This window comes from Macaca fascicularis, chromosome 14 (assembly GCF_037993035.2).
Source record: "Macaca fascicularis isolate 582-1 chromosome 14, T2T-MFA8v1.1".
NCBI classification, from domain to species: domain Eukaryota; kingdom Metazoa; phylum Chordata; class Mammalia; order Primates; family Cercopithecidae; genus Macaca; species Macaca fascicularis.
Window position 1 is genome coordinate 7,247,548 of NC_088388.1, and position 24,477 is coordinate 7,272,024.

Below are 24,477 nucleotides of genomic sequence, written 5' to 3' on the forward strand. Positions count from 1 at the left end.
CAAGCGATTCTCCTGCCTCAGTCTCCCAAGTAGCTGAGATTACAGGTGCCTGCCACCACGCCCGGCTAATTTTTGCATTTTTTTTTTTGAGACGGAGTCTCACTCTGTCACCCAGGCTGAAGTGCAGTGGCGCGATCTCGGCTCGCTGCAAGCTCCGCCTCCCGGGTTCACGCCATTCTCCTGCCTCAGCCTCCTGAGTAGCTGGGACTACAGGTGCCTACCACCAAGCCAATTTTTTGTATTTTTAGTAGAGACGGGGTTTCACCATGTTGGCCAGGCTGGTCTCGAACTCCTGACCTCAAGTGATCCACCCGCCTCGGCCCCCTCAAAGTGCTGGGATTACAGGCGTGAGCCACCATGCCACCTGGCCATAAACTTCCTATTTTATATCCAGTTAGATATCATGAGAGAAAGAGAGAAAAAATTATGAGGACTCAGAAAAACAGGTTTCCTTCAAAACACAGTATTTCAAATGGACTTTAGAGGATGAAAACTAGGGTAGGGACTGAGAGACAGGATATCACATGTATGTGGGAAAAAAACAAGTGGGCAGCTTGGTTTGACTGGAACATGTGACAGTCAACTGGGGCCTGAGTATCAGGCTAAGGAGTTGGGGTCTACAATGGCAAACCCTTTAAAGTTAACCAAGCACTTAGAAACTATTTCCAAATAGTGACTTGTGTTTTTTGTTGTTGTTGTTTTTTAACAGAGAGTCCTGCTCTGTCGCTCAGGCTGGATTGCGGTGGCATGATCTCTGGTCACTGCAACCTCCACCTTGGCTCACTTCAAGCTCCGCCTCCCAGGTTCATGCCATTCTCCTGCCTAGCCTCCCAAGTAGCTGGGGCTACAGGCACCCGCCACGACGCCTAGCTAATTTTTTTGCATTTTTTTAGTACAGACGGGCTTTCACCGTGTTAGCCAGGATGGTCTCGATCTCCTTACCTCATGATCCGCCCACTTTGGCCTCCCAAAGTGCTGGGATTACAGGCATGAGCCACCACACCCGGCCCCAAACAGTGAGTTTTCTTTTCACTATTCCACAAATGAAAAAGTTCATCAAGGTGAAGTAATACTATAGAGTTTATACGCTGAAATTCAAAAGCAGATTTCATGAACCGAAGTTCAGTGTCCATCCCACACCACTAGTGACTTTACAGAGTGGGAAAGTCACAGAAGATGGAAAGACCATAATCAGAACCTTGAAAGCACAACATAAGAAATAATAGAAGGCCAAGCGTGGTGGTTCACGCCTGTAATCCCAGCACTTTGGGAGGTCGAGGCGGGTGGATCACGAGGTCAGGAGTTCGAGACCAGCCTAGCCAAGATGATGAAACCCTACAAAAATTAGCCAGGCATGGTGGTGCGTGCCCATAGTCCCAGCTACCCAGGAGGCTGAGGCAGGAGAATCGCTTGAACCTGGGAGGCAGAGGTTGCAGTGAGTCAAGATCGCACCACTGCACAAAACTCTGTCTTAAAAAAAGACAAACAAGGCCGGGCGCGGTGGCTCAAGCCTGTAATCCCAGCACTTTGGGAGGCCGAGGTGGGCGGATCACAAGGTCAGGAGATCGAGACCACAGTGAAACCCCGTCTCTACTAAAAATACAAAAAATTAGCCGGGCGCGGTGGCGGGCGCCTGTAGTCCCAGCTACTCAGGAGGCTGAGGCAGGAGAATGGCGTGAACCCAGGAGGCGGAGCTTGCAGTGAGCTGAGATCCGGCCACTGCACTCCAGCCTGGGCAACAGCGTGAGACTCCGTCTCAAAAAAAAAAAAAAAAAAAAGACAAACAAAAACAAATTAAGAAATAATAGAAAAGTCCAGGCACATGGGCGCCTGTAGTCCCAGCTACTCGGGAGGCTGAGGCAGGAGAATGGCGTAAACCCAGGAGGCAGAGCTTGCAGTGAGCTGAGATCCGGCCACTGCACTCCAGCCTGGGCGACAGAGCGAGACTCCGTCTCAAAAAAGAAAAAAAAAAGAAAAGTCCAGGCACAGTGGCTCACGCCTGTAATCCTAGACTCTGGGAGGCCAAGGCAGGCAGACTGCCTGAGCTCAGGAGTTTGAGAGCAGCCTGGGCAACATGGTAAAACCCCATCTCTACTAAAAATACAAAAAATTAGCCGGGCGTGGTGGCGTGCACCTGTAGTCCCAGCTACTCAGAAGGCTGAGGCAAGAGATTTGCTTGAACCTGGGGGGCGGAGGTTGCAGTGAGCTGAATCGCATCACTGCACTCTGGCCTGGGGGAGAGCTAGACTCTGTCTTAAGAAAAAATAAATAGATAACAGAAAAGATACCTGAGGCCAGGGGCAGTGGCTCACACCTGTAATCCCAGTACTTTGGGAGGCCAAGGCAGGCGGATCACTTGAGATGAGGAGTTCGAGACCAGCCTGGCCAACATGGTGAAACCCAGTATCTATTAAAAATACAAAAATTAGCCAGGCATGGTGTCATGCACCTGTAGGCCAAGCTACTCAGGATGCTATGGCAGGGGAATCACTTGAACCTGGAAGTCAGTGGTTGCAGTGAGCTGAGATCTCACCACTACACTCCAGCCTGGGCAACAGAGCAAGACCCCTTCTCAAAAAAAAAAAAGACCCAATCATATGCCAGTAAGCCCTTCCTTAGGCCCAGAATCATACCCAATTAACTACTCAACAGTTCTACTGTGACATTTCACAAGCATTCACATTCAACCTTTTCAAACTTTCTCAAAACTGAACTTATGCTCCTTTGCTCAGTCCCCAAACCTGCTCTTCTTTCAGTGTACCCTATTTCAATAAAAGAACTGTATTATAAGCCATGCACTAGGAAAGCTTGGGAGTCATACTTATATTTACCTCCTTTACACTGACCCTCAAAACATTCAATGAAAAATCTTATGATTCTATTTCATATATATTTCTCAATCATAGAATCAATCATAGACTCTCCATCACAGAATCAATCTCCTCTCTAATTCTGCCAGCACTCAACCATACCACATCACTATCTTACCTGAACCAATACAGTAGCCTCCTAACATCTCCCCAAATCTATTCTTGCCCTCTACCTGACGCTGGTCCAAACACATTACTACTCTGCTGAACTTCTGCCTTCCCAATGGCTTCAGGATAATGCCCTATTTGATCTGACCTGTCTACCCTGTCAAGATTTTAACTCTCTCCTCTACTTAGGTCTCTTCAGTTACAATGGCTTTTTGGTGTTTTGTTTAGTTGGTTGGCAGGTTTCTCAAACATGTCTAATTCTTTCCAACCTTAAGAGTTTCTGCATGTGCTAATCACTCTGCATCTTTGCCTGGTTACCTCCTAGTCACCCTTCAGGTCTCAACTTCAAAGGCTTTCTCAGGATTCTCTGATGTTTCTACCCACTACTGAAGGCTAGATTAGCTCACTCTATCATATACTCTCATTGAAGCCTATGTTTACCTTCGTAGCCCTTTGTGTAACTATAATTAACATTACTAGTATTTGTTTAATGTCTGACTTTTCCACCAGACCAGAAGCTCCATGACAGAGGGACCATATCTGTCTCATCCATTACTGTAAGCCAGAGCTCTACATGGTATGTGGACATGGTTAAATGCTCAGTATTATTTTTTCATTCCTACCTTTGGGCTTTGCATTGCCTGTTCCCTATACCTAGGGCCCCAGATCTGGTCCCTGGAGCCCTTGAACGTCACAAGATTGGCTGTTCATCACTCAGGTCTCAGTACAAAACGCCACCTTCTCAAGAAGCCTTTCATTGATCACTCAATCTCAAGGAATTCTCCATCCTACAAGTATCTCATCATCCTTGTAATTTCTTCAAAGCACTCAGCATTATCTGAAACCACAGCATTTGGAAGACCCAAATAAAATGCTTAGCACAACATAAGCACTCAACAAACATTTGTTTAAGTGAATGAATCTCCTGAATGAGAACAGATGACTTGGGAAACACCCTGAATTCATCAGCAAAACATTTATAAACTATGTCCCAGCAAAGTTGATGAAGAGGCAGTATAGCTTAGTATACTCTGGAATCACCAGACTATTTACTTTGAATCCTGGCTCTGTCCTTTACCTGGATAACCTGAGACACTTAACTGCACTTTGGATCTGTTTCCAAAACTGTAAAATGGGAATCAAAGAATCCATTTCAAAGGGTTCTTGAGAATTAAATTAGTGGGTATATGGAAAATGCCAGTACCAAGCACACAGTATACATTTGATTGATGTGTGCTATTATCCGTGAGATTGGGCTTTTATCTCCTAGTTTCAAATCTGCAGTTGACTTTTCCTTTACCTTATCCCCCAAAAAAGGTTTCTGGCCTGGTGAAAAAGTCAGATATTAAACAAAAATACTTACACTAGTAATGTTAACTATAGTTACACAAAGGCTACAAAGGTAAACACAGAATGTAATGGAAGTATATGACAGGGTGAACTATCTAGAATCTACCCTTCAGTCATGGGTAGAAACATCAATGCATAGTTCTACAGGGTGTGCACCGTTGAACTCCAAGGGCGTCTTTATTCACATAGATTAAGATACGTGAATGGCAACTTTTGGGATTATCCAACATGTAGCACTGTCCACAAGTTCTGGCAACCCTAAGAATGGTGATATTCAGAAGACTAAGATGGTGATGACCAAAAGACTAAAACGACAAAAAGACACAAGAGACAAAGAAGTACTGTGGAAACTATAAAACTACTATAAAATGATCACTACCATTTATGAATACATATTATCTTGAGGTCACTTTCAGAAACAAGTTGGCCAGATTACTGCCTTGACACACAAAAAAGTTCCTAACGTCTGCGATCCAGGATCTAAAGAGATGAATTAAGGCTGAGGACTACAACCAGCTCATGAGGCAGTTTTTCAGAGTGATCGTGCAGCCTTCAGCCACAGGGCAATTAAAAATATTTTAACATTTGCTCACAACAGCACCACAACTTTTATCTCATTTCCCTATCCTTCAAAGAGAGTATCAAAAGGAACTCTGCACTGGGCGTGGTGGCTCACACTTGTAATCCCAACACTTTTGGAGGCCGAGGCAGGTGGATCATGAGGCAGGTGGATCACAAGGTCAAGAGATCGAAACCATCCTGACCAACATGGTGAAACCCCGTCTCTACTAAAAATACAAAATTAGCTGGGCATGGTGGTGCATACCTGTAATCCCAGCTACTCGGGAGGCTGAGGCAGGAGAACCGCTTGAACCCAGAAGGCGGAGGTTGTGGTGAGCCGAGATCGCGCCATTGCACTCTAGCCTGGGCAACAAGAGTGAAACTCCGTCTCAGGGAAAACACACACACACAAAAATCTGATCTGCTGTAGCTTAATGATTGATGCCTAGACAGTGAATGCTTACGTTACCAAAATAAGTTGATCTCTGAGTATGTTAAAAAGAGTAAAGAAAATATGCAACTGGGTTGAGAATTGTCATGACCATGAAGTTAGTTTTGTGAAAATTCAACAACAAAAAAAGGGCTTCATGCTTACTTTTGCCAAGTATGATGTGGGAAACACAATGTGAGGCTGCTTTTGAGATGTTCTGTTAGATTTATCTAAAATTTAAGGCTGGGCAAGGTGGCTCACGTTTGCAGTCCCAGCACTTTGGGAGGCTGTGGCGGGTGGATCACCTGAGGTCAGAAGTTCAAGACCAGCCTAGTCAACACGGCGAAACCTTGTCTCTACTAAAAATATAAACATTAGCTGGGTATGGCGACGCATACCTGTAATCCCAGCTACTCAGGAGGCTGAGGCAGGAGAATCGCTTGAACCCAAGAGGCAGAGGTTGAAGTGAGCCGAGATCGCACCACTACACTCCAGCCTCGGCAATAGATTGACTCTGTCTCAAAAATAAGTAAATAAATAAAAATTAAAAAAATAAAATTATAAAATGAGCACTAGATAATTAGGATGGAAACACACAACCTGGGTGTTCCCCTTTATATCAGGGTTTGTCAACCTTGTACTATTGACATTCTGGATCTGTTAATTCATTGTAGTTAGGGCTGTCCTGTGCACTGCAGATGCTTCAGCAGCATTCCTAGCCTCTACTCATTAAATACCAGTAGCACTACCCCAGTCTGACCATCAGAAATGTCCACTGCTAAATGTTTCCTTGGGGGCAAAATCATCCCCAGTTAAGAATCTGCTTTAAATAAATCTTCTAGTATCTCCAAGTGCCTAAGCCTCATCCACTCATATTCTCTCCTCACAGTTGCAAAAAATCTTTCCCCCGGTCTTCCTGGTAATCCAAGCTAAATCCCAAAGCCTACCTTAACATTTCATTTGTCTTTGCCTCCAAAATCCTCAGAAAGCATGCTGTACAACTTTGACAAGGACAGGTCAGTTTTCTTGTTTAAAACCACAGCTGGTGCTGGGCATGGTGGCACACGCCTGTAATCCCAGCACTTTGGGAGGCCGAGGCAGGAGGATCACGAGGTCAGGAGTTCGAGACCAGCCTGACCAACATGGTGAAACCCCGTCTCTACTAAAAATACAAAAATTACCTGGGCATGGTGGTGCACGGCTTTAAACCCAGCTGGCAGATGCAGGACAATGGCCTGAACCTGGGAGGCAGAGGTTAGAGTGACCCGAGATGGCGCCACTGCACGTCAGCCTGGGAGAGAGCGTGACTCCCTCTCAAAAAAAAAAAAAAACAAACCCACAGTTGGAGGCCAGGTGCGGTGGCTCATGCCTGTAATCCCAGCACTTTGGTAGGCCGAGGAGGGCAGATCACCTGAGGTCAGGAGTTCAAGACCAGACTGACCAACATGGCAAAACCCCGTCTCTACTAAAAATACAAAAATTAGCCGGGCGTGGTGGCGGGAGCCTGTAATCCAAGCTACTCGAGAGGCTGAGACAGGAGAATCATTTGAACTCAGGAGGTGGAGGTTACAGTGAGCAGAGATCAGGCCACTGCACTCTAGCCTGGGCAACAGAGTGAGACTCTGTCTCAAAACAAAAACTAAAAATAGGCTAGGCACAGTGGCTCACATCTGTAATCCCAGCCCTTTGGGAAGCCAAGGCAGGTAGATCACTTGAGGTCAGGAGTTTGAGATGAGCCTGACCAACATGGTGAAACACCGTCTCTACTAAAAAAACACAAAATTAGCCCGGCATGGTGGTGCATGCCTGTAACCCCAGCTACTTGGGATGCTGAGGCAGGAGAATGGCTTGAACCGGGGAGGCAGACATTGCAGTGAGCTGAGATCGCACCACTACACTCTAGCCTGGGCAACAAGAGCAAAACTCCGTCTCAAAAAATAAATAAATAAATAAAAATAAAAGCACAGTCAGTGGATAAGAGACTTGATACTAAAACTCAAGGCTCAACATCCCCAATTAAGTACTCTTCTCTATTATAACATGCCGCTATCCATCGGTTACAAAGTTTAGTCAGTCCTTCACTGCCAATGTGTCTTGCTTCTATCTCTTCCTTTCCATTTCTACCTATAACCTACAGCAATGTTTCTCAAACTTTTGCACGTATCAAAATCACCTGCCTTGTTAAAACACAGAATGCTGGGTCCCAGCTCCAGAGTTTCTAGTTCAGTAAGTTTGGGGTGGGGTCCAAGAATTCGCATTCTAACATGTTCCCAGACACCCAGGTAATGCTCATGCTGCTAATGAGAGACCTACACTTTGAAAACCACTGCCTTAAGAGTTCAGGGTTCCTGTCACCTCAAAAGGTAAGCTATTTGAACATCCTTCTAGACCACCCCTGACCCGAAACTGTAGGTATTACTCCCAAAACGTCACTTTGGCCAAATCACTATTAAAAACAAACCGGCTGGGTGCAGTGGCTCATGCCTGTAATCCCAGCACTTTGGGAGGCCGAGGCGGGCAGATCATTTGAGGTCAGAAGTTCCAGACCAGCCTGGCCAATAATAGTGAGACCCCGACTCTACTGAAAATACAAAAAATTAGCTGGGCATGGTGGTGTGTGCCTGTAATCCCAGCTACTCAGGAGGCTGAGGCAGGAGAATCGCTTGAACCCAAGAAGTGTAGGTTACAGTGAGCCGAGATCATGCCATTGCACTCTAGCCTGGACGTCACAGTGAGACTCCATATCCACAAAAAAAAAACAAAAAACAAAAAAAAACTAATGGCTATGTCCATACTTGGCTTTCAAAGTTGTTTAAAATTTCTACCCAACATTATCAGCAGTGCCCCTCAAAAGACACCACCTACTTTAGTACTGCTCATCCATCAGAGATCCACAGAATAGGCCTTATAGTAGTAGTATAAAGCTTATGCTGTCTTTACCACCTGAAAGGCCACCCTCTTCCCTCCTCCTCTCTACCTACCTGAAGGAGGCCTTCACCAATGTATTTGCCAAAAACATTCGTTTGGTCACTATTTGCTGCCTTTTATCTTTAGGGTTTAACTTTTTACCAAGTACTCACAGACAGAGAAAAACCCCAAGAACCTAAAATTTAAAACAGAAAACAAGGATATGAGTGACATACATAAATAAAAGCCTTGACATACACACAAACTGCACAATACTGCTATTTTAACAGATCAAGTGCAATAAGTTCAAAGTTCATGAAAAGAAAGAATGTACCATCTTTTTTTGAAACATGATCAAACACTGGCTATCAAATATTTATAGCTATCTCATTCAGGATGTTAAGCAGACAGACGTCAGGAAGAAAATGTTAAAGTAGGCGGGGAGTGGTGGTTCATGCCTGCAATCTCAGTATTCTGGGAGACCAAGGCAGGTGGATCACCTGAGGTCAGGAGTTCCAGACCAGCCTGGCCAATATGGTAAAACCCCATCTCTACTAAAAATACAAAAATTGGCCAGGCATGGTGGCACACACCTGTAATCCCAGCTACTAGGGAGGCTGAGACAGGAGAATCGCCTTAACCTGGGAGGCAGAGGTTGCAGTGAGCTAAGATCGCACCACTACACTCCAACCTGAGCGACGAGCGAAACTCCATCTCAAAAAAAAAAAAAGAGAAAATATTAAAGTAGCCTCAAAAAAAGAGAAAGTACTCAGCCTACACACAGTGCAGTAAGAGTAGTTATTATTATTAATAATATTATTTGAGATGGAGTTTCACTATCGTCACCCAGGCTAGAATGCGATGTCGTGATCTCAGCTCACTGCAACTTCCACCTTCCGGGTTCAGGCAATTCTCCTACCTCAGCATCCCGAGTAGCTCAGACTACAGGTGTGCACCACCATGTCCAGCTAATTTTGTATTTTTAGTAGAGATGGGGTTTCGTCATGTTGACCAGGCTGGTCTCGAACTCCTGACCACAGGTGATCTGCCCGCCTCGGCCTCACAAAGTGCTGGGATTACAGGCGTGAACCACTGCACCCAGCCTGTTTTCTGTATAAAGTACATAAGAGACACTGGATGATATGACAGAAGAAACTTGGAGTTTGGAGTCAGGGTACCTGAGTTCAAGGTCTGGTTTCACCTCTTACCAACTCTGTGATCTTGGGCAAGTCATGGCCCCTCTCTGGGCCTCTCTCTCCATAATTAAAAAAAAAAAAAAAAAAAAAAAAATCAAGATTTAAAACTATACCATCTACCTTACAAAGTTCTTTTGAGAATTAAATAAGGTAATATATATGAAAGAACCTAACCTACTATCTGACATATAATAAATTTTTACTGAATTTTAACTCTTTTTGATGTGAAAGTGCAATGCAAAAATAAAGTACTATTCCCAAAGTGAGATAAACAGAGAAAATTAATGAAACCTAATTAAGAGTGTCCATTACCCCCCCAAAATAGAAAGATACAAAGAATGTATGTCTATCTACATGATATACATAATGTATCAATTCCTTGACTTAATAACCAAAACCAAGATCTGAGAATAACACAAACATCATCACTTGCAACTTCACAGCTTTAAGGCTGTCTAAAGGTCAGTAAAACCTAGGCACAGTTTAGGACAGGGTTAGAACAAGGGAACTACAGGCATGGTGGCTCATGCCTGTAATCCCAACACTTTGGGAGGCCGAGGTGGGCGGATCACTGGAGGTCAGGAGTTTGAGACCAGCCTGACCAACATGGTGAAACCCTGTCTCTACTAAAACAATACAAAAATCAGCCAGGCGGGGGTGGCGGTCACCTGTAATCCCAGCTACTAGGGAGACTGAGGCGGAAGAATCGGTTGAACCCGGGAGGCGGAGGTTGCAGTGAGCCGAGATCACGCCATTGCACTCCAGCCTGAGTGACCATAGTGAAACTGTCTCACAAAGAATAGGAGAGCTTAAAACTCAGACTAAACTTCACTTTTTTTTTTTTTTTTTTAATTTTTTGAGACGGAGTGTCTCTCTGTCACCCAGGCTGGAGTGCAGTGGCATGATCTCAGCTGACGGCAACCTCTGCCTCACAAGTTCAAGCGATTCTCCTGTCTCAGCCTCTTGGGTAGCTGGGATTACAGGCATGTGGTGCCACTATGCCCGGCTAATTTTTGTATTTTTAGTAGAGACAGGGTTTCACCATGTTGGTCAGGCTGGTCTTGAAGTCCTGACGTCAAGCAATCTACTCCCCTTGGCCTCCCAAAGTGCTGGGATTACAGGTGTAAGCCACATCTGGCCACACTAAACTTTTAAAGTCAACTAGACACTTTATTATTTGTTCTAACAGTCCGAATACCAAATACCATCAATGTGGTATTCTGAGATGTGTGCTACGCATACGTTTTTATTTGTTACAGTTTAGGTCTCTGGTTCTTATCTACGCTGCAAGACCCAATATCCAGATATCCTCCTCATCCCTACCTGCCAAAGTGTCCTCTATTCTAATTTATTAATTTTTTTAGAGACAGGGTCTTGCTCTGTAGCCCAAGCTGGAGTGCACTGGCACAGTCATAGCTCACCACAGCCTTAAGCCCCTGGGCTCAAGTGATACTTCTGCCTCAACCTCCTGAGTAGCTGGGACCACAGGTGTGAGCCACTGCATCCAGACCCTCCTCCACTCTAGTGGCTTACTACTGGCATTCAAGAAAATTGGTAGCAAAAAAGAGCATATATTAGGGCTTTCAACAATATCGACAAATACTTATTCAGCACTTGCTATGTGTTAGGCCCTATTTGAAGCATCTAGCACATAGCATCAACAAAAACGACGTCCCAACTTTCAAGGAGCTTATACTCTAGTGGGAAGCTATACACAAAGTACAGTAGTGATTAGTGCTCAGCAAAATAAAACAGAAAATGATAGGGCTTAAATATAACCCTCATTCTACGGGCCCAAAATATAGCTTACTGTGGAAGACTGACATGTAAGAATAAAAAATTAGCTCCATCATTATCTGCATTTTTGAATCACTCAAAAATGGTCAAGTTTTTCCTACATTTATTAGGAGGGAGGCCGCAACAATGAGACCAGTGTGCTCTCTACCAACACAGACTAAAGACTAAACCTCATAAAATAATTAGAAATAAACTAATTCAACAATGTAGCCCACATATAATTTTTTCTAGTTAACGTTATACTTTCATACTAGAAAAAAAAAAAAGGCTTAAAATAAATATTCTATTTTACTTAGTCCATTCCCAGTCAAAAAGACCTCAGGGTGGGAAGGGGGACCAGGTACAGTGGCTCACACTTATAATCCCAAGACCTGGGGAGGCTGGAGAGGCCTCCAGGCAGGAGAGAGGATCACCTAAGCCCAGGAGTTCAAGACCAGCCTGGGCAACAAGTGAAAACCTGTCTCTAGAAAGATTTTAAAAATAAGCCAGGTGTGGTGGCATGTATCTGTGGTCCAAGCCACTCAGGAGACTGAGGTAAGAGGATCACCTGGGGAGGCTGATGCTGCAGTGGTAGTGCCATTGCACTCTAGCCTGGGTAACAGAGTAAGACCCCGTATAGAAAAGGAAAAAAAAAAAAAAAAAGGGCCAGGCATGGTAGCTCACGCCTGTAATCCCAGCACTTTGGAAGGCCCAGGAGGACAGATGGCCTGAGGTCAGGAGTTTGAAACCAGCCTGGCTAACGTCGTGAAACCCCATATCTACTTAAAATACAAAATTAGCCGGGCACAGTGATGCATGCCTGTAATCCCAGCTACTTGGAGGCTGAAGCAGGAGAATCGCTTGAACCCGGGAGGGGGAGGTTGCGGTGAGCCCAGATTGCACCACTGCACTACAGCCTGGGCAACAAGAGCAAAACTCCACCTCAAAAAAAAAAAAAAAAATAATTAAATTTAAAAAAAGATAATCTGGTAATCGCTGCTGAATTTGGGGAGACACTTTCAAGGGTAACCCAAGGAAAGGTGGGACTATTACCAGAGTTTCAGCGGCCCCAGTTCCTTGCAACAGATAAATGATTTAGCTATTTCATAGAGAATTATATGTAAGACAAGTTAACAGGATTGAATATGTGATAATATAATAACATCTTTTAGAAAAGCTCTCCTGCCGGGCGCGGTGGCTCAAGCCTGTAATCCCAGCACTTTGGGAGGCCGAGACGGGCGGATCACGAGGCCAGGAGATCGAGACCATCCTGGCTAACACGGTGAAACCCCGTCTCTACTAAAAAATACAAAAAACTAGCCGGGCGCGGTGGCAGGCGCCTGTAGTCCCAACTACTCGGGAGGCTGAGGCAGGAGAATGGCGTGAACCCGGGAGGCGGAGCTTGCAGTGAGCTGAGATCCGGCCACTGCACTCCAGCCTGGGCGGCAGAGCGAGACTCCGTCTCAAAAAAAAAAAAAAAAAAAAAAAAAAAGAAAAGCTCTCCATTTGTTTTTTATTTTTTTTGCTAGACGAAAGTGCTAAAAGCTCTCAATTTCATCAAGATTGACAAGCACACCAGGCATAGTGGCTCACACCTGTAATCCCAGCACTTTGGGAAGCCAAGGTGGATCACTTGAGTCTGGGAGTTCAAGACCAGACTGAGCAAAAAAAACCATACCAGCCTGAACAGCCTGAGCAGGGAGAGCCTGCCTTTACAGAAAAAATTAAAAATTAGCCAGGTATGGTGGCACATGCCTGTAGTCCCAGCTATAGTCCCATGTTGAGATGGGAGGATCACTTGAGCCAGGCGGTTGAAGCTACAATGAGCTATGATCACGCCACTGCACTCTAGCCTGTGCACAGAGTAACACCCTGTCTCCAAAAAAAAAAGAAATACAGAAATAAATCATTGTTACCTCAGAACAACCCACCCCGGCATCAAAAGGAAGCTTCTATCCCTCCCACTTGAGTACCTCCTCAGGTATACAAACTCGCCTCAGAGATCTGGCTTTGTTCTGGCAATCTATATACAAAAGTACTAATATTTTCATTACCTAAAAAAAATTAAGTCTTGGCCGGGCGCGGTGGCTCAAGCCTGTAATCCCAGCACTTTGGGAGGCCGAGACGGGCGGATCACGAGGTCAGGAGATCAAGACCATCCTGGCGAACACGGTGAAACCCCATCTCTACTAAAAAATACAAAAAAAAACTAGCCGGGCGAGGTGGCGGGCGCCTGTAGTCCCAGCTACTCGGGAGGCTGAGGCAGGAGAATGGCGTAAACCCGGGAGGCGGAGCTTGCAGTGAGCTGAGATCCGGCCACTGCACTCCAGCCTGGGCGACAGAGCCAGACTCCCTCTCAAAAAAAAAAAAAAAAAAAAATTAAGTCTTGTTTAGGAGAAGCCATTGTTTATACACCCTTGTCAATTCCTAGCTGTTCAACTCCAACAATGTAAAATATTCTAGTTCCAGAAAGTGTAGCTTACGTTCCAAATCTACACATATACACCATCTTCAAAGGCGCATTTCTTTTCCACATGTAATAGGTAAATAACGAAGCTTGGAAAAACAACCCTTTTTTTTTTCTTTTTTTTTTTTTTTTTTTGAGACAGAGTCTCGCTCTGTCGCCCAGGTTGGAGTGCAGTGGTGCCATCTCAGCTCACTGCAACCTCCACCTCCTGGGTTCAAGCAATTCTCCTGTCTCAGCCTCCTGAGTAGCTGGGACCACGGGCGCTTGCCACCACGCCCGGCTAATTTTTGTATTTTTAGTAGAGACAGGGTTTCACCTTGTTGGTCAGGCTGGTCTCAAACTCCTGACCTCAAGTGATCCACCCACCTCGGCCTCCCAAACTGCTGGGATTACAGGCCTGAGCAACCGCGCCCAGCCAAAAAACAATCTTTGTGTGAGAAATGGGGGTCTATGTTGCCCAGACTGGTCTCGAACTCCTGCACTCAAGTAATCCTCCCTCCCCGGCCTCCCAAAGTGCTGGGAGTATAGGTGTGAGTCACCATAACTGGCAAAAAACAATTTTTTAAAACTAGTTATTCCTTTTTTTTTTTTTTAAATGGAGTTTTGCTCTGGTTCCCCAGGCTGGAGTACAACAGCATGATCTTGGCTCAGCGCAACCTGTCTCGTGGGTTCAAGTGATTCTCCTGCCTCAGCCTCCTTAGTAGCTGGGATTACAGGCATGCACCACCACACTCGGTTAATTTTGTATTTTCAGGAGAGAAGGGGTTTCTCCATGTTGTGTCAGGCTGGTCTCAATCTCCCAACCTCAGGTGATGGGCCCGCCTCGGCCTCCCAAAGTTCTGGGATTACAGGCATGAGACAGGGCCCTTGGCCTTTTTTTTTTTTTTTTTTTGAGGCGGAGTCTCGCTCAGTCACCCAGGCCAGAGTGCAATGGTGTGATCTCGGTTCACTGCAACCTCTGCTTCTCAGGTTCAAGTGATTCTCCTGACTCAGCCTCCTGAGTAGCTGGGATTACAGGCACCCTACACCACGCCCGGCTAATTTTTTTTTTTTTTTTTTTTTTTTGAGATGGAGTCTCACTGTCACCCAGGCTGGAGTGCAGTGGCGCAATCTCAGCTCAGTGCAACCTCCACCTCCCAAGTTCAAGCAATTCTTCTGCCTCAGCCTCCCCAGTAGCTAGGATTACAGGCACGAACCACCACCCCCAGTGCCCAGCTAATTTTTGTATTTTTAGTAGAGATGGGGTTTCACCATGTTGGCCAGGCTGGTTTCAAACTCTTGACCTCAGGTGATCCTCCTGCCTAGGCCTCCCAAAGTGATGGGATTATAGGCGTGAGTCACCACACCCAGCCCTTAACTAGTTATTTCTGATTTTTTTTTTCCAAAAATGACTTGTTGGGAGGCCAAGGTGGGCAGATTGTTTGAGCCCAGGAGTTCAAGACTAGCCTTCGGAACATGGCAAAACCCTACCTCTACAAAAAATACAAAAATTAGCAAGGCATGGTGGCACAGGGTTGTAGTCCTAGCTACCTGGGAAGCTGACGTGGGAAGATCACTTGAGACCAGGATGTTGAGGCTTCTATGCCCTGTGGTCACGCCACTGCACTCTAGACTGGGCGACAAAGACAGACCCTATCTCAAAAAAAGGAAAAAAAAAAAAAAAAACCAAATAAGAAGGCCGGGCGCGGTAGCTCAAGCCTGTAATCCCAGCACTTTGGGAGGCTGAGACGGGCGGATCACAAGGTCAGGAAATCGAGACCATCCAGGCTAACACGGTGAAACCCCGTCTCTACTAAAAAAAAATACAAAAAACTAGCCGGGCGAGGTGGCGGGCGCCTGTAGTCCCAGCTACTCGGGAGGCTGAGGCAGGAGAATGGTGTAAACCCAGAAGGCGGAGCTTGCAGTGAGCTGAGATCCGGCCATGCACTCCAGGCTGGGCGACAGAGTGAGACTCCGTCTCAAAAAAAAAAAAAAACAACAAATAAGAAAGTTCCCTCCAGGCCAGGCGCAGTGGCTCACGCCTGTAATTCCACCATTTTGGGAGGCCGAGGCAGGCGGATTACGAGGTCAGGACATTGAGACCATCCTGGCTAACATGGTGAAACCCTGCCTCTACTAAAAAATATAAAAAACAAAAAACTAGCCAGGCGTGGCAGCGGGTGCCTGTAGTACTAGCTACTCAGGCTGAGGCAAGAGAATGGTGTGAACCCGGGAGGTGGAGCTTGCAGTGAGCTGAGATCGCGCCACTGCACTCCAGCCTGGGCCACAGAGCAAAACTCCGTCTCAAAAAAAAAAAAAAAAAGAAAAAGAAAGTTCCCTCCAAATATATAATGTGCCCTCTTACACAAACACTGCTAAGATAGCACATTAAACAAAAGAAAACATATGCTAGTTAAGGGTTAATGTATGCAACAGGTAGCAATCACCTTACAACTTAAAGAAAAAAAGAAAAAAAAAAATCTTGCCAAGACAAAAGTCAAGAGTACTTGTCTCTCCTTCCCACTATACCTCCCTACCTTGTTTTTTTTAAAAAAAAAAAAAAAAGTGGGCCAGGTGCAGTGGCTTACACCTGTAATCCCAGCACTTTGGGAGGCTGAAGTGGGTAGATCACCTGAGGTCAGGAGTTCGAAACCAGCCTGGCCAATGTAGCAAAACCCCGTCTCAACTAAAAATACAAAAAAATTAGCCGGGTATGGTGGCAGGCGCCTGTAATCGCAGCTACTTGGGAAGCTGAGGCAGGAGACTCGTTTGAACCCGGGAGGCAGAGGTTGCAGTGAGCCAAGATCGCGCCATTGCACTCTGGGCGAGAGTGAGACTCTGTCTCAAAAAAATAAAATAAAATAAAATAAAATAAGTGGGCCGGGCGCGGTGGCTCACGCCTGTAATCCCAGCACTTTGGGAGGCCGAGGCGGGCGGATCACAAGGTCAGGAGATCGAGACCACGGTGAAACCCCGTCTCTACTAAAAATACAAAAAATTAGCCGGGTGCGGTGGCGGGCGCCTGTAGTCCCAGCTACTCAGGAGGCTGAGGCAGGAGAATGGCGTAAACCCAGGAGGCGGAGCTTGCAGTGAGCCGAGATCGCGCCACTGCACTCCAGCCTGGGCGACAGAGCGAGACTCCGTCTCAAAAAACAAAAAACAAAAAACAAACAAAAAAAAAGAAGTGAAGCCAGGCACAGTGGCTCACACCTGTAATCCCAGCAATTTGGGAGGCCGATGTGGATGGATCATTTGAGGTCAGGAGTTCGAGACCAGCCTGGCCAACATGGTGAAATTCCATCTTTACTAAAAATACAAAAATTATCTGGGTGTAGTGGCAGGCACCTGTAGTCCCAGCTACTCGGGATGCTGAGGCAGGAGAATCACCTGAATCTGGGAGCCAGAGGTTGTAAGTGAGCCCCGATAGTGCCACTGCACTCCAGCCTGTGCAACAGAGTAAGACTCGTTCTCAAAACAAACAACAAAACCCAAAAGTCCGGGCGCAGTGGCTCATGCCTGTAATCCCAGCACTTCGGGAGGCTGAGGCAGGCGGATCACCAGAGGTCAGGAGTTCGAGACCAGCCTGGCCAACAAGGTGAAACCCTGCCTTTACTAAAAATACAAAAATCAGCCAGGTGTGGTGGTAGGCACCTGTAATCTCAGCTACTCTGGAGGCTGAGACAGGAGAATCACTTGAACCCAGGAGGAAGAGGTCGTAGTAAGCAGAGATAGTGCCAATGGACACCAGCCTGGGTGACAAGAGTGAAACTCCGTCTCAAAAAAAAAAGTGAAAAGTTTTGCTTGCTAGAAAGGCTCTTCCTTTAAAGTCTGGACTGCAAAATCCCTTAGATATCTACCTAACAACTTGACATGATAAAAAGTGAATTCCATATAGCAATAACTACCTGGGAAAGGAGTTTTATGGCATCGTCTCTTTTTCTGTTCCCAAAAAAAAGTTTAATTCAAGAAATGTAAAATATATATATATCACAATGATACAATATTGCACTATGGATACGCTTAATTTCTACAAAGTTAGAGATGAAGAATTATAATCTCAACACATGAATTGGGAACGAGACAAATCTCTGAAATTAGGCTCACCGGAATATATGCATGCTGAATATATACTTCCCAATATACACCAAGCCTTTCTAGCAGTCACAAAACAAATAAATAAATATGCCAGGTACTGTGGCTCACGCTTGTAATCCCAGCACTTTGTGATGCCAAGGTGGGAGGATTGCTTAAGGCCAGGAGTTCAAGACTAGCATGGGCAACATAGCAAGACCCCGTCTCTAAGAAAAAAAAAAAAAAATCTGAAAATTAGCCTGGCATGGTGGCACATGACTGTAGTCCCAGCTACTCAGGAGGCTGGAATGGAAGATTGCTTGAGCCCAAGAATTTGAGACTACAGTGAGTTATAATCACACCACTGAACTTCACCCTGGGCAGAGCAAAATCCTGTCTATAAAAATAAAAATAAAAGGCCGGGCACGGTGGCTCACGCCTGTAATCCCAGCACTTCGGGAGGCCGAGGTGGGCAGATCACAAGGTCAGGAGATCGAGACCATCCTGCCTAACATGGTGAAACCCCGTCTCCACTAAAAGTACAAAAAATTAGCCGGGCGCAATAGTCCTGGCTACTCAGGAGGCTGAGGCAGGAGAATGGCGTGAACCCGGGAGGCAGAGCTTGCAGTGAGCAGAGATCGCGCCACTGCACTCCAGCCTGGGCAACAGAGCCAGACCCTGCCTCAATCAATCAATCAATCAATCAATATAAAAATAAAAATAAATAAATAAAAATAAAAAACAGGCCATGGCCAGGTACGGTGGCTCACGTCTGTAATCCCAGCACTTTGGGAGGCCAAGGCGGGTGGATCACAAGGTCAGGAGATCAAGATCTTCCTGGCCAACATGGTAAAACTCCATTCTCTACTAAAAATACAAAAATTAGCTGGGCGTGGTGGCCTGTAACTACAGTCCCAGCTACTTCGGAGGCTGAGGCAGGAGGATCACTTGAACCCGGGAGGCGGAGGTTGCGGTGAGCTCAGACCACGCTGCTGCACTCCAAGCCTGGGCGATAGAGTAAGACTCGATCTCAATAAAAATAAATAATAAGTCTTTTCTCAAAAAGAGTAAGGATCACTAGAAAATGTATTGGAGAACCATTCGTTTTCTCCTAAATTCAATCTAAAATGCAGAGCCAAATAAAACCACCATAAATTCCTTTAGTAATCTTCTAGGCCTTTCAGTTCAGCAAATTTCACATACTACATACAATTCTGTGGCTTTCCTCATTGCCCACTCTTCAAACACAAATTCAAGTTTTTATTAATACTGTGAGATTATTAATAAAGCTCTCTTTGGCTAAGAAAAACAAAAATTGAATTCTTAAACTCCAATAGGGAAACCTTAAGAGGAAAACATGGCTTAAAGGATCCAAGTGTTCGTATACAGATATAAGCTAATCCTTTCAAATCATGTCTAAAATTTCTTTCAACAACATCTCATACATTCCTCCCAAAACACAGAACTTTATCAGCATCCAGTATTCTACCTGTCTTCAATCAATCCCAACAACCCTTCAAAGCTACCAAAGTGTTAATTTATAAAACAAAAGAGAATAATTCATAGTTCTACTCCCCAGCTCAAAGTCACAAATCAAATCTTAAAAAATGTATTCAACTATCCTTCCTCAAACAGCTTTGCCCCCAAAATTTATAATCTAACTTAATCAGGTGTATTACAATGTCAGTATTGTAAAATTAGGAATCTTTGTCACATTGTAATCCACAAAATCCTTGGGTATACAATGGTTTCTATAAAAGCTAAAGGCTACATAGAACTCCATTTCCAAACAGGATAAATATATAAAACATAAAATATTTTTGGCCAAAAGCCAAATTCAATATTAATACACCTTTCCCCCTCCTCTGGTGCACAGAAAAGTCACCTGAAAAGTTTTAATCACAGATTCACAGTATATTCACAAATGGAAACAAAACAGTTATCCTACTTCAAAACTGGAGGGTGTGGTGGGGGGAGAAAATACTAACCAATCTCTGGCTGTAACGAATCCTTTCTTCTTCGGGTTCCATCTCTCACTCTTCTGTTGAAATTACTGTAAAGAAACCACTCCAGGGCTGCCTTCCTCTTCCTCCTTAGGAACCAGATTGCAACACTAAAGAATAATGATACAAGCATAAATGAGAACTCATTCTCAAACTTGTGCTTTCTGTTCACGGAAAGGAGTATTTAAGGTAACTGTTAAAGGTTCTCTGAAAAATCAGGTTCCTCTTCATGAGTTTGGGACCTTTCTGCTTTTGGGCAAGTGGTTCCATGTCTTGTTCAACATTAATCACATTACAACTGTCGGAGGCCTAGACGAAACGAGATGTTGGTTTCAGTTCCTTGTGGATGGGCCACACCACTAGTTTCTCCCCACAGGATTGCCACTAGCAAGGATCCCCTTCGTGACAGCATCAGCAAGAAAAAAAAAGCTCAGGGCTTTTATCTCTAGAGAGCTGACCAGGTGAAACACCACTGAACTAATCCCAATCCTAACCAAATTAGTTCTCTCTCACCAGTAATCAGAAACTAAAGGAAAGAAGGGCAGACTATGTAAAAAGAGGACAAGAAATTAGGATTTAAATGACCCCAAAACAATTTCCCATACCCCTCCTGTAAGGCCGTGCACAATCGTCGCCTTCCTTTCTAGACTCCCCGGGTCTTTTCATTCTCAAATCTACCCTCCACCCCAACACAAGATGTGCACAACTCCGAAACAAATTTCAGAGGCGCAAATCAAGGACCAAAATTCCATCTGATCTTTTTGGATAAAGTAATAAAACAAACGATCGCATCTATGGATACGAGGAAAATACATCTTGTCCAAAAATGCAATAAAAGACCGGCCGGCGCGACGGTCAATCGGCAATACCAAGAAAGGGTTTCCTTTTTTCTAAATATTCTCGTGGATAATGGCTTCCATTGAGAACGCAGGTTCCCCCCGTTTTTGTCACTACATTACAGCCACGTTAACAGCATCCTTTCAAAACTGCTACGAGACCAGAGGACCCGATGACACAGTTTGCGAGAGCAGTTGGTGGCAGAGCCCTCCCGGAGGAAGCCCTGGCCCCAAGTCCGGAGGGAAACCGTGCTTGCACCCCCTGGGCGACGACCACCCGGGCTTGGAGCAGCCAGGGCCGGAGAGGAAAAAGGGCGAATGTCGCTGGGCTCCCCCAGGAAAAGGCGTTTCAAAGGTTCACCCATCGGAAAAAGAAATAGAAACTTTACATTCAGTCTTTGGATAACACAGTCAACCAAACTTCCAAATGAGGGGGGAGGGGGAAACTCACCGGAGATTCTGCTCTTGAGTTCCTGTCCAAGTGAGAAGTAAAAGATTCCAAAGCTGAGAGGAATAATTAAATCCCAAACGTCGTCTTCGGTTTTTCCGTGGATCAACCCAGTATCCAGAGAGGGTCAGAGCGACCAGGAAAAGGGAGCAAACAGTTGCTGAATCAAACCTCCTCTTCTGGCTTTGGAGACCGGGAGTCGGAGGCGTCAGGAGAGGCGAGCGCGACCCCTCGGCGCCGAGCCCGGGGCGCCCCCGCCTCCCCCGGGCCAGTGGTCAGCAGCCCGGGCCCGAGCCCCGGGCCGGCCCCGGCCGCAGGGAGCGCCCTCCTCGCCGTGCCCTCGGCCAGCAGGGGCTGGTCGCCTCCGGGAGCAGCGGCCGATCAGCTGAGACCGGCCGGCCCGAGGCTCCCCGCGCCGCCCCGGCCCCCCGGAACGCGGGCCCCGGCCCCGGGGGGCGGACAGGGCGGGAGCGGCGCGGCACGCCGGGTTGGGGGCCCTGGCTCCCCTCGCGTCTCCCCCTCAGCTCCGGCTCCGCGCTGCGGGACGAGCCCCCTGGCTACTCCCCAGTCGCAGAGGAGGGATTCCGGGGGATGGGCCCCCTGGCGTTGCCCCTCCTCCCGGAGCGCCCCCTGCCCAGGAAAGACAGAGCGGCGACAGGCCCAGCCGCTGGGAAGGTGCTCCGCGAGCCGCCGCCGCCGCTGCCGGGGAGGGGTGTTGTTTCCCTCACACAGGAGGAGCCGCTGAAGCAGCAGCCGCCATTTTGAACCCGTCAGACTCTCACATACACACAGCTCCTCCGAGGCGCACTGCGCAGGCGCCACCTCCCCACCCCTCCTCCAGCTCGCCTCTCCACCCCCCACCCCCTTCAGGCCTCCCTGCGCTTCTTACCGCTCTCCCGGGCGCGCGTGAACGCGCACGCGTCACTCCCCTCTAACGCGGACACACCGCCGGCGCGCGCACGCGCGGATGCGTCGGCCTCGAATCGCCCGCGCCCCGCGACGCCGACGCGGCTCCCTGCGCCCCCTCGCGTCAGGCCGCCCGCCCGCCCGCCCGCCCGCCCTCCCGCCGGCCCGCCGCCCCCGCTCCCCGTCGGCGTTCTTCCAGGGCTCGGGCCCGGCCGGCTGCTCGCGCCTGCGCGAAGGGCACCGATCCTCCTCCGCGCGCCCTCCCCCCACGCACCCTCACACACACTTCGCCTCTGTGACCCCGCCCCTCGCGGCCAGCTGCGCCGGTCGCCCTCCCCCACCCCCCTTGGGAGGGTGGTGACCCCCCCCGACCCCCTACAAAGCATATCACCCCCCCAAGCAGTGAGAGACATGCGCCCCCTTCCCCTTCAACCGCCCTCGGCCCCAGGCGGCCCGTCACAGTCACACAACCTGAGGGCCGGGAGGCCTGGGCCAGGGCAACCGATGCCCGCCTCAAAGCAGGGTCTCCCGGGGTCAGGTCGCCGGGCTGGGCCTGCGCGACCTGGGCTCCCGGCTCAGGCCTGCCCAGGGCGAGAGGGCGCAGGGAAGGGGTGCATGGCCGCCGGCTGCCTTCCCTTCGCGTGCTGGCCGGTGGGCCGAGGCCGGCCTGCCCGCCATCCCTAGGCAGGCCCCGGCGCCGCCGCCACGGGGCCCGTCCGCCCTGGGCCCGGGGGCTCCTCGGTGCAGCGGCCTGGCCCCGCCTCACCCACTGCTCGTCGCTCCGAAGGGGCAGGAAACAGGAGTAGCATGTCTGTCCTGGGCTCGGCTCCCTGGGGGAGCTGCAGGCGCTTAACAAGGGCGTCCACAGGTACCAGGCGCAGGAACGGTCTCCGCGACGGCCCGGGGGCGGCGGCGGCCGGCGCGCCCACCGCCGGCCGGAGGCGCCTGGCGAGGTGGCCCAGGAAGCCCCCGCTCCTCGGCCACGCTCAGCTTTCCGCCGCGCCGGTGCCCCCGGCGGCCCGGGTGGGACGTGACCCCGCCCCCGGCGAGTCGGGGCGCCCCCCACGGAGGGGTGCGCGGGCCGCCCCCGGCCCCCGGCCCGACCCTGCCGCCCCGGGCCGTGGCGGGCGCGGGAGGCCCGACCGGGAAGATGTCTCCTCTTGGTGCGCGCAGCTTCGCGCGGGGGTCAGCGACGGGGCAGCGGCCGCCCGAGCTGCGCCGGCCCTGCCCACGGACCGGCTCCCGCAGCCCGACAGCTGTCCGACGGGCCAGCAGGCTCCGAACGTCGACGGAGCCCGGCCGGAGGTACCCGAGCAATGCCATGCGAGCAGCCCAGCCGCGATCCGGGCATTTCCCCAGCCAATCTCTTGCTCTGGGGCCCGTTTAAATTCTAAATCCCACAAAGGATGGTGGCTGGGGCGTTACACATCGGGGTTGGCACTACTGGCTCCACTACGCCCTTGTTGAGCGGTGTCACACAAATCTTTTTCTCCCTGCCTTGGTTTCCCACTCTTCAGGTTCTGACTCCTGGAAGCAGGGAATGGAGCAGAGAGGTAGGGCATGGAGTGAATCATGTAACCTGCATAAACAGCCATCAACCCTTTCAGGAGGACGTTAGCGAGACAATTAAAATAATGATACCTTCTAATTCTATCAAGGCTTGAACTCCAAGGTAAAAGCGCTACGTCAGTGCAAGGTATTATTATTTATTACCACAGAAGGTTTTTCTGCATGCAGAACTTGGGGAGTTTGTACAGACATTCCCTGCTTTGTTTCACAACATCCTTAGGAGACAAGCTGAAGTGCCTGTTAGCGCTATATCCATTTTAAAGATAGACAACTGAAGTATAGAAAGGTTAAAGAGCTTGCATAATTACTCCAACAGCCGACTGAAACATCTCACAAACAGCTAAAAAGGTTTGTTAATAAGATATCATCCTCTTGCATTCTAGTCACTGGGAAATATTCTTTATTTTGATACCAGTTTTGTTCAGACTTCTTAGATTTTCAGAGCACTGATACAAAATAGATAATCACAGAAACTGTATCAGATCTAAAGTCTCTTTAAATCTTTCCGACTGTGGTAAAATATATTTTAAAAGCAGCAGTCTCTCACACTGGTGCTACCAGATATGGTCCCATAGGCATCTGGCTCTCTGTAGGTATAGGAAAAGTTAGCAGCTTGTTTCGTTTGTTTTTTAAGCAGGAGAGAAAGCTTTTGCCATTGTCAGATTAAGTGTTGGGCCTTGTTGCTATTTGCAAAATAAACAGCTTTATTTCCTTCCTACTCACCCTTATAACCCAGGGAATACTTGGCGGAAAAGAGAAAGTCTCTAGGAGTAGCTCAACTTGGTCTTGCCCTTTTTCTTAACATTCAGACCCCCTTAAGTAATTAACCCTCAAGGTAAGTTGCACACCCTTGGCGAACAGATACCTCCAAGTTTAACTCATGTGGGCATGCTGGAAGGAAACCTAGAAAGGCTTTAGACCAGGCTGGGCACAGTGGCTTACACCTGTAATCCCAGAACTTTGGGAAGCCAAGGCAGGTGGATCACCTGAGGTCAGGCGT

General features: G+C 47.8%; 1 protein-coding gene across 11 annotated transcripts in view; it reads right to left on the reverse strand.

The window, feature by feature from the left end:
- KDM2A (lysine demethylase 2A) overlaps positions 1-21,987 on the reverse strand; it is a 149,418-nt gene extending 127,431 nt beyond the window's left edge. For 2 of the 11 annotated variants that reach the window (XM_074013106.1, XM_065527903.2), the window contains exons 1-3: positions 21,892-21,987; positions 21,006-21,185; positions 19,704-19,828 (exon numbers count right to left, since the gene is read on the reverse strand). Coding sequence is in view for 3 of the 11 variants with exons in the window: in XM_065527903.2 (XP_065383975.1) it covers positions 19,704-19,745 (42 nt within the window). In the remaining 8 variants the exon portion in view is untranslated. Of the gene's footprint in view, positions 1-3,601; positions 3,632-5,154; positions 5,253-5,717; positions 5,834-8,300; positions 8,423-9,145; positions 9,337-19,703; positions 19,829-21,005; positions 21,775-21,891 lie in introns of those variants that run through there. The other 9 variants (XR_012423023.1, XM_045372202.3, XM_074013102.1 and 6 more) reach the window with 8 other exon arrangements.
- Positions 21,988-24,477: the final 2,490 nt, after the last annotated feature.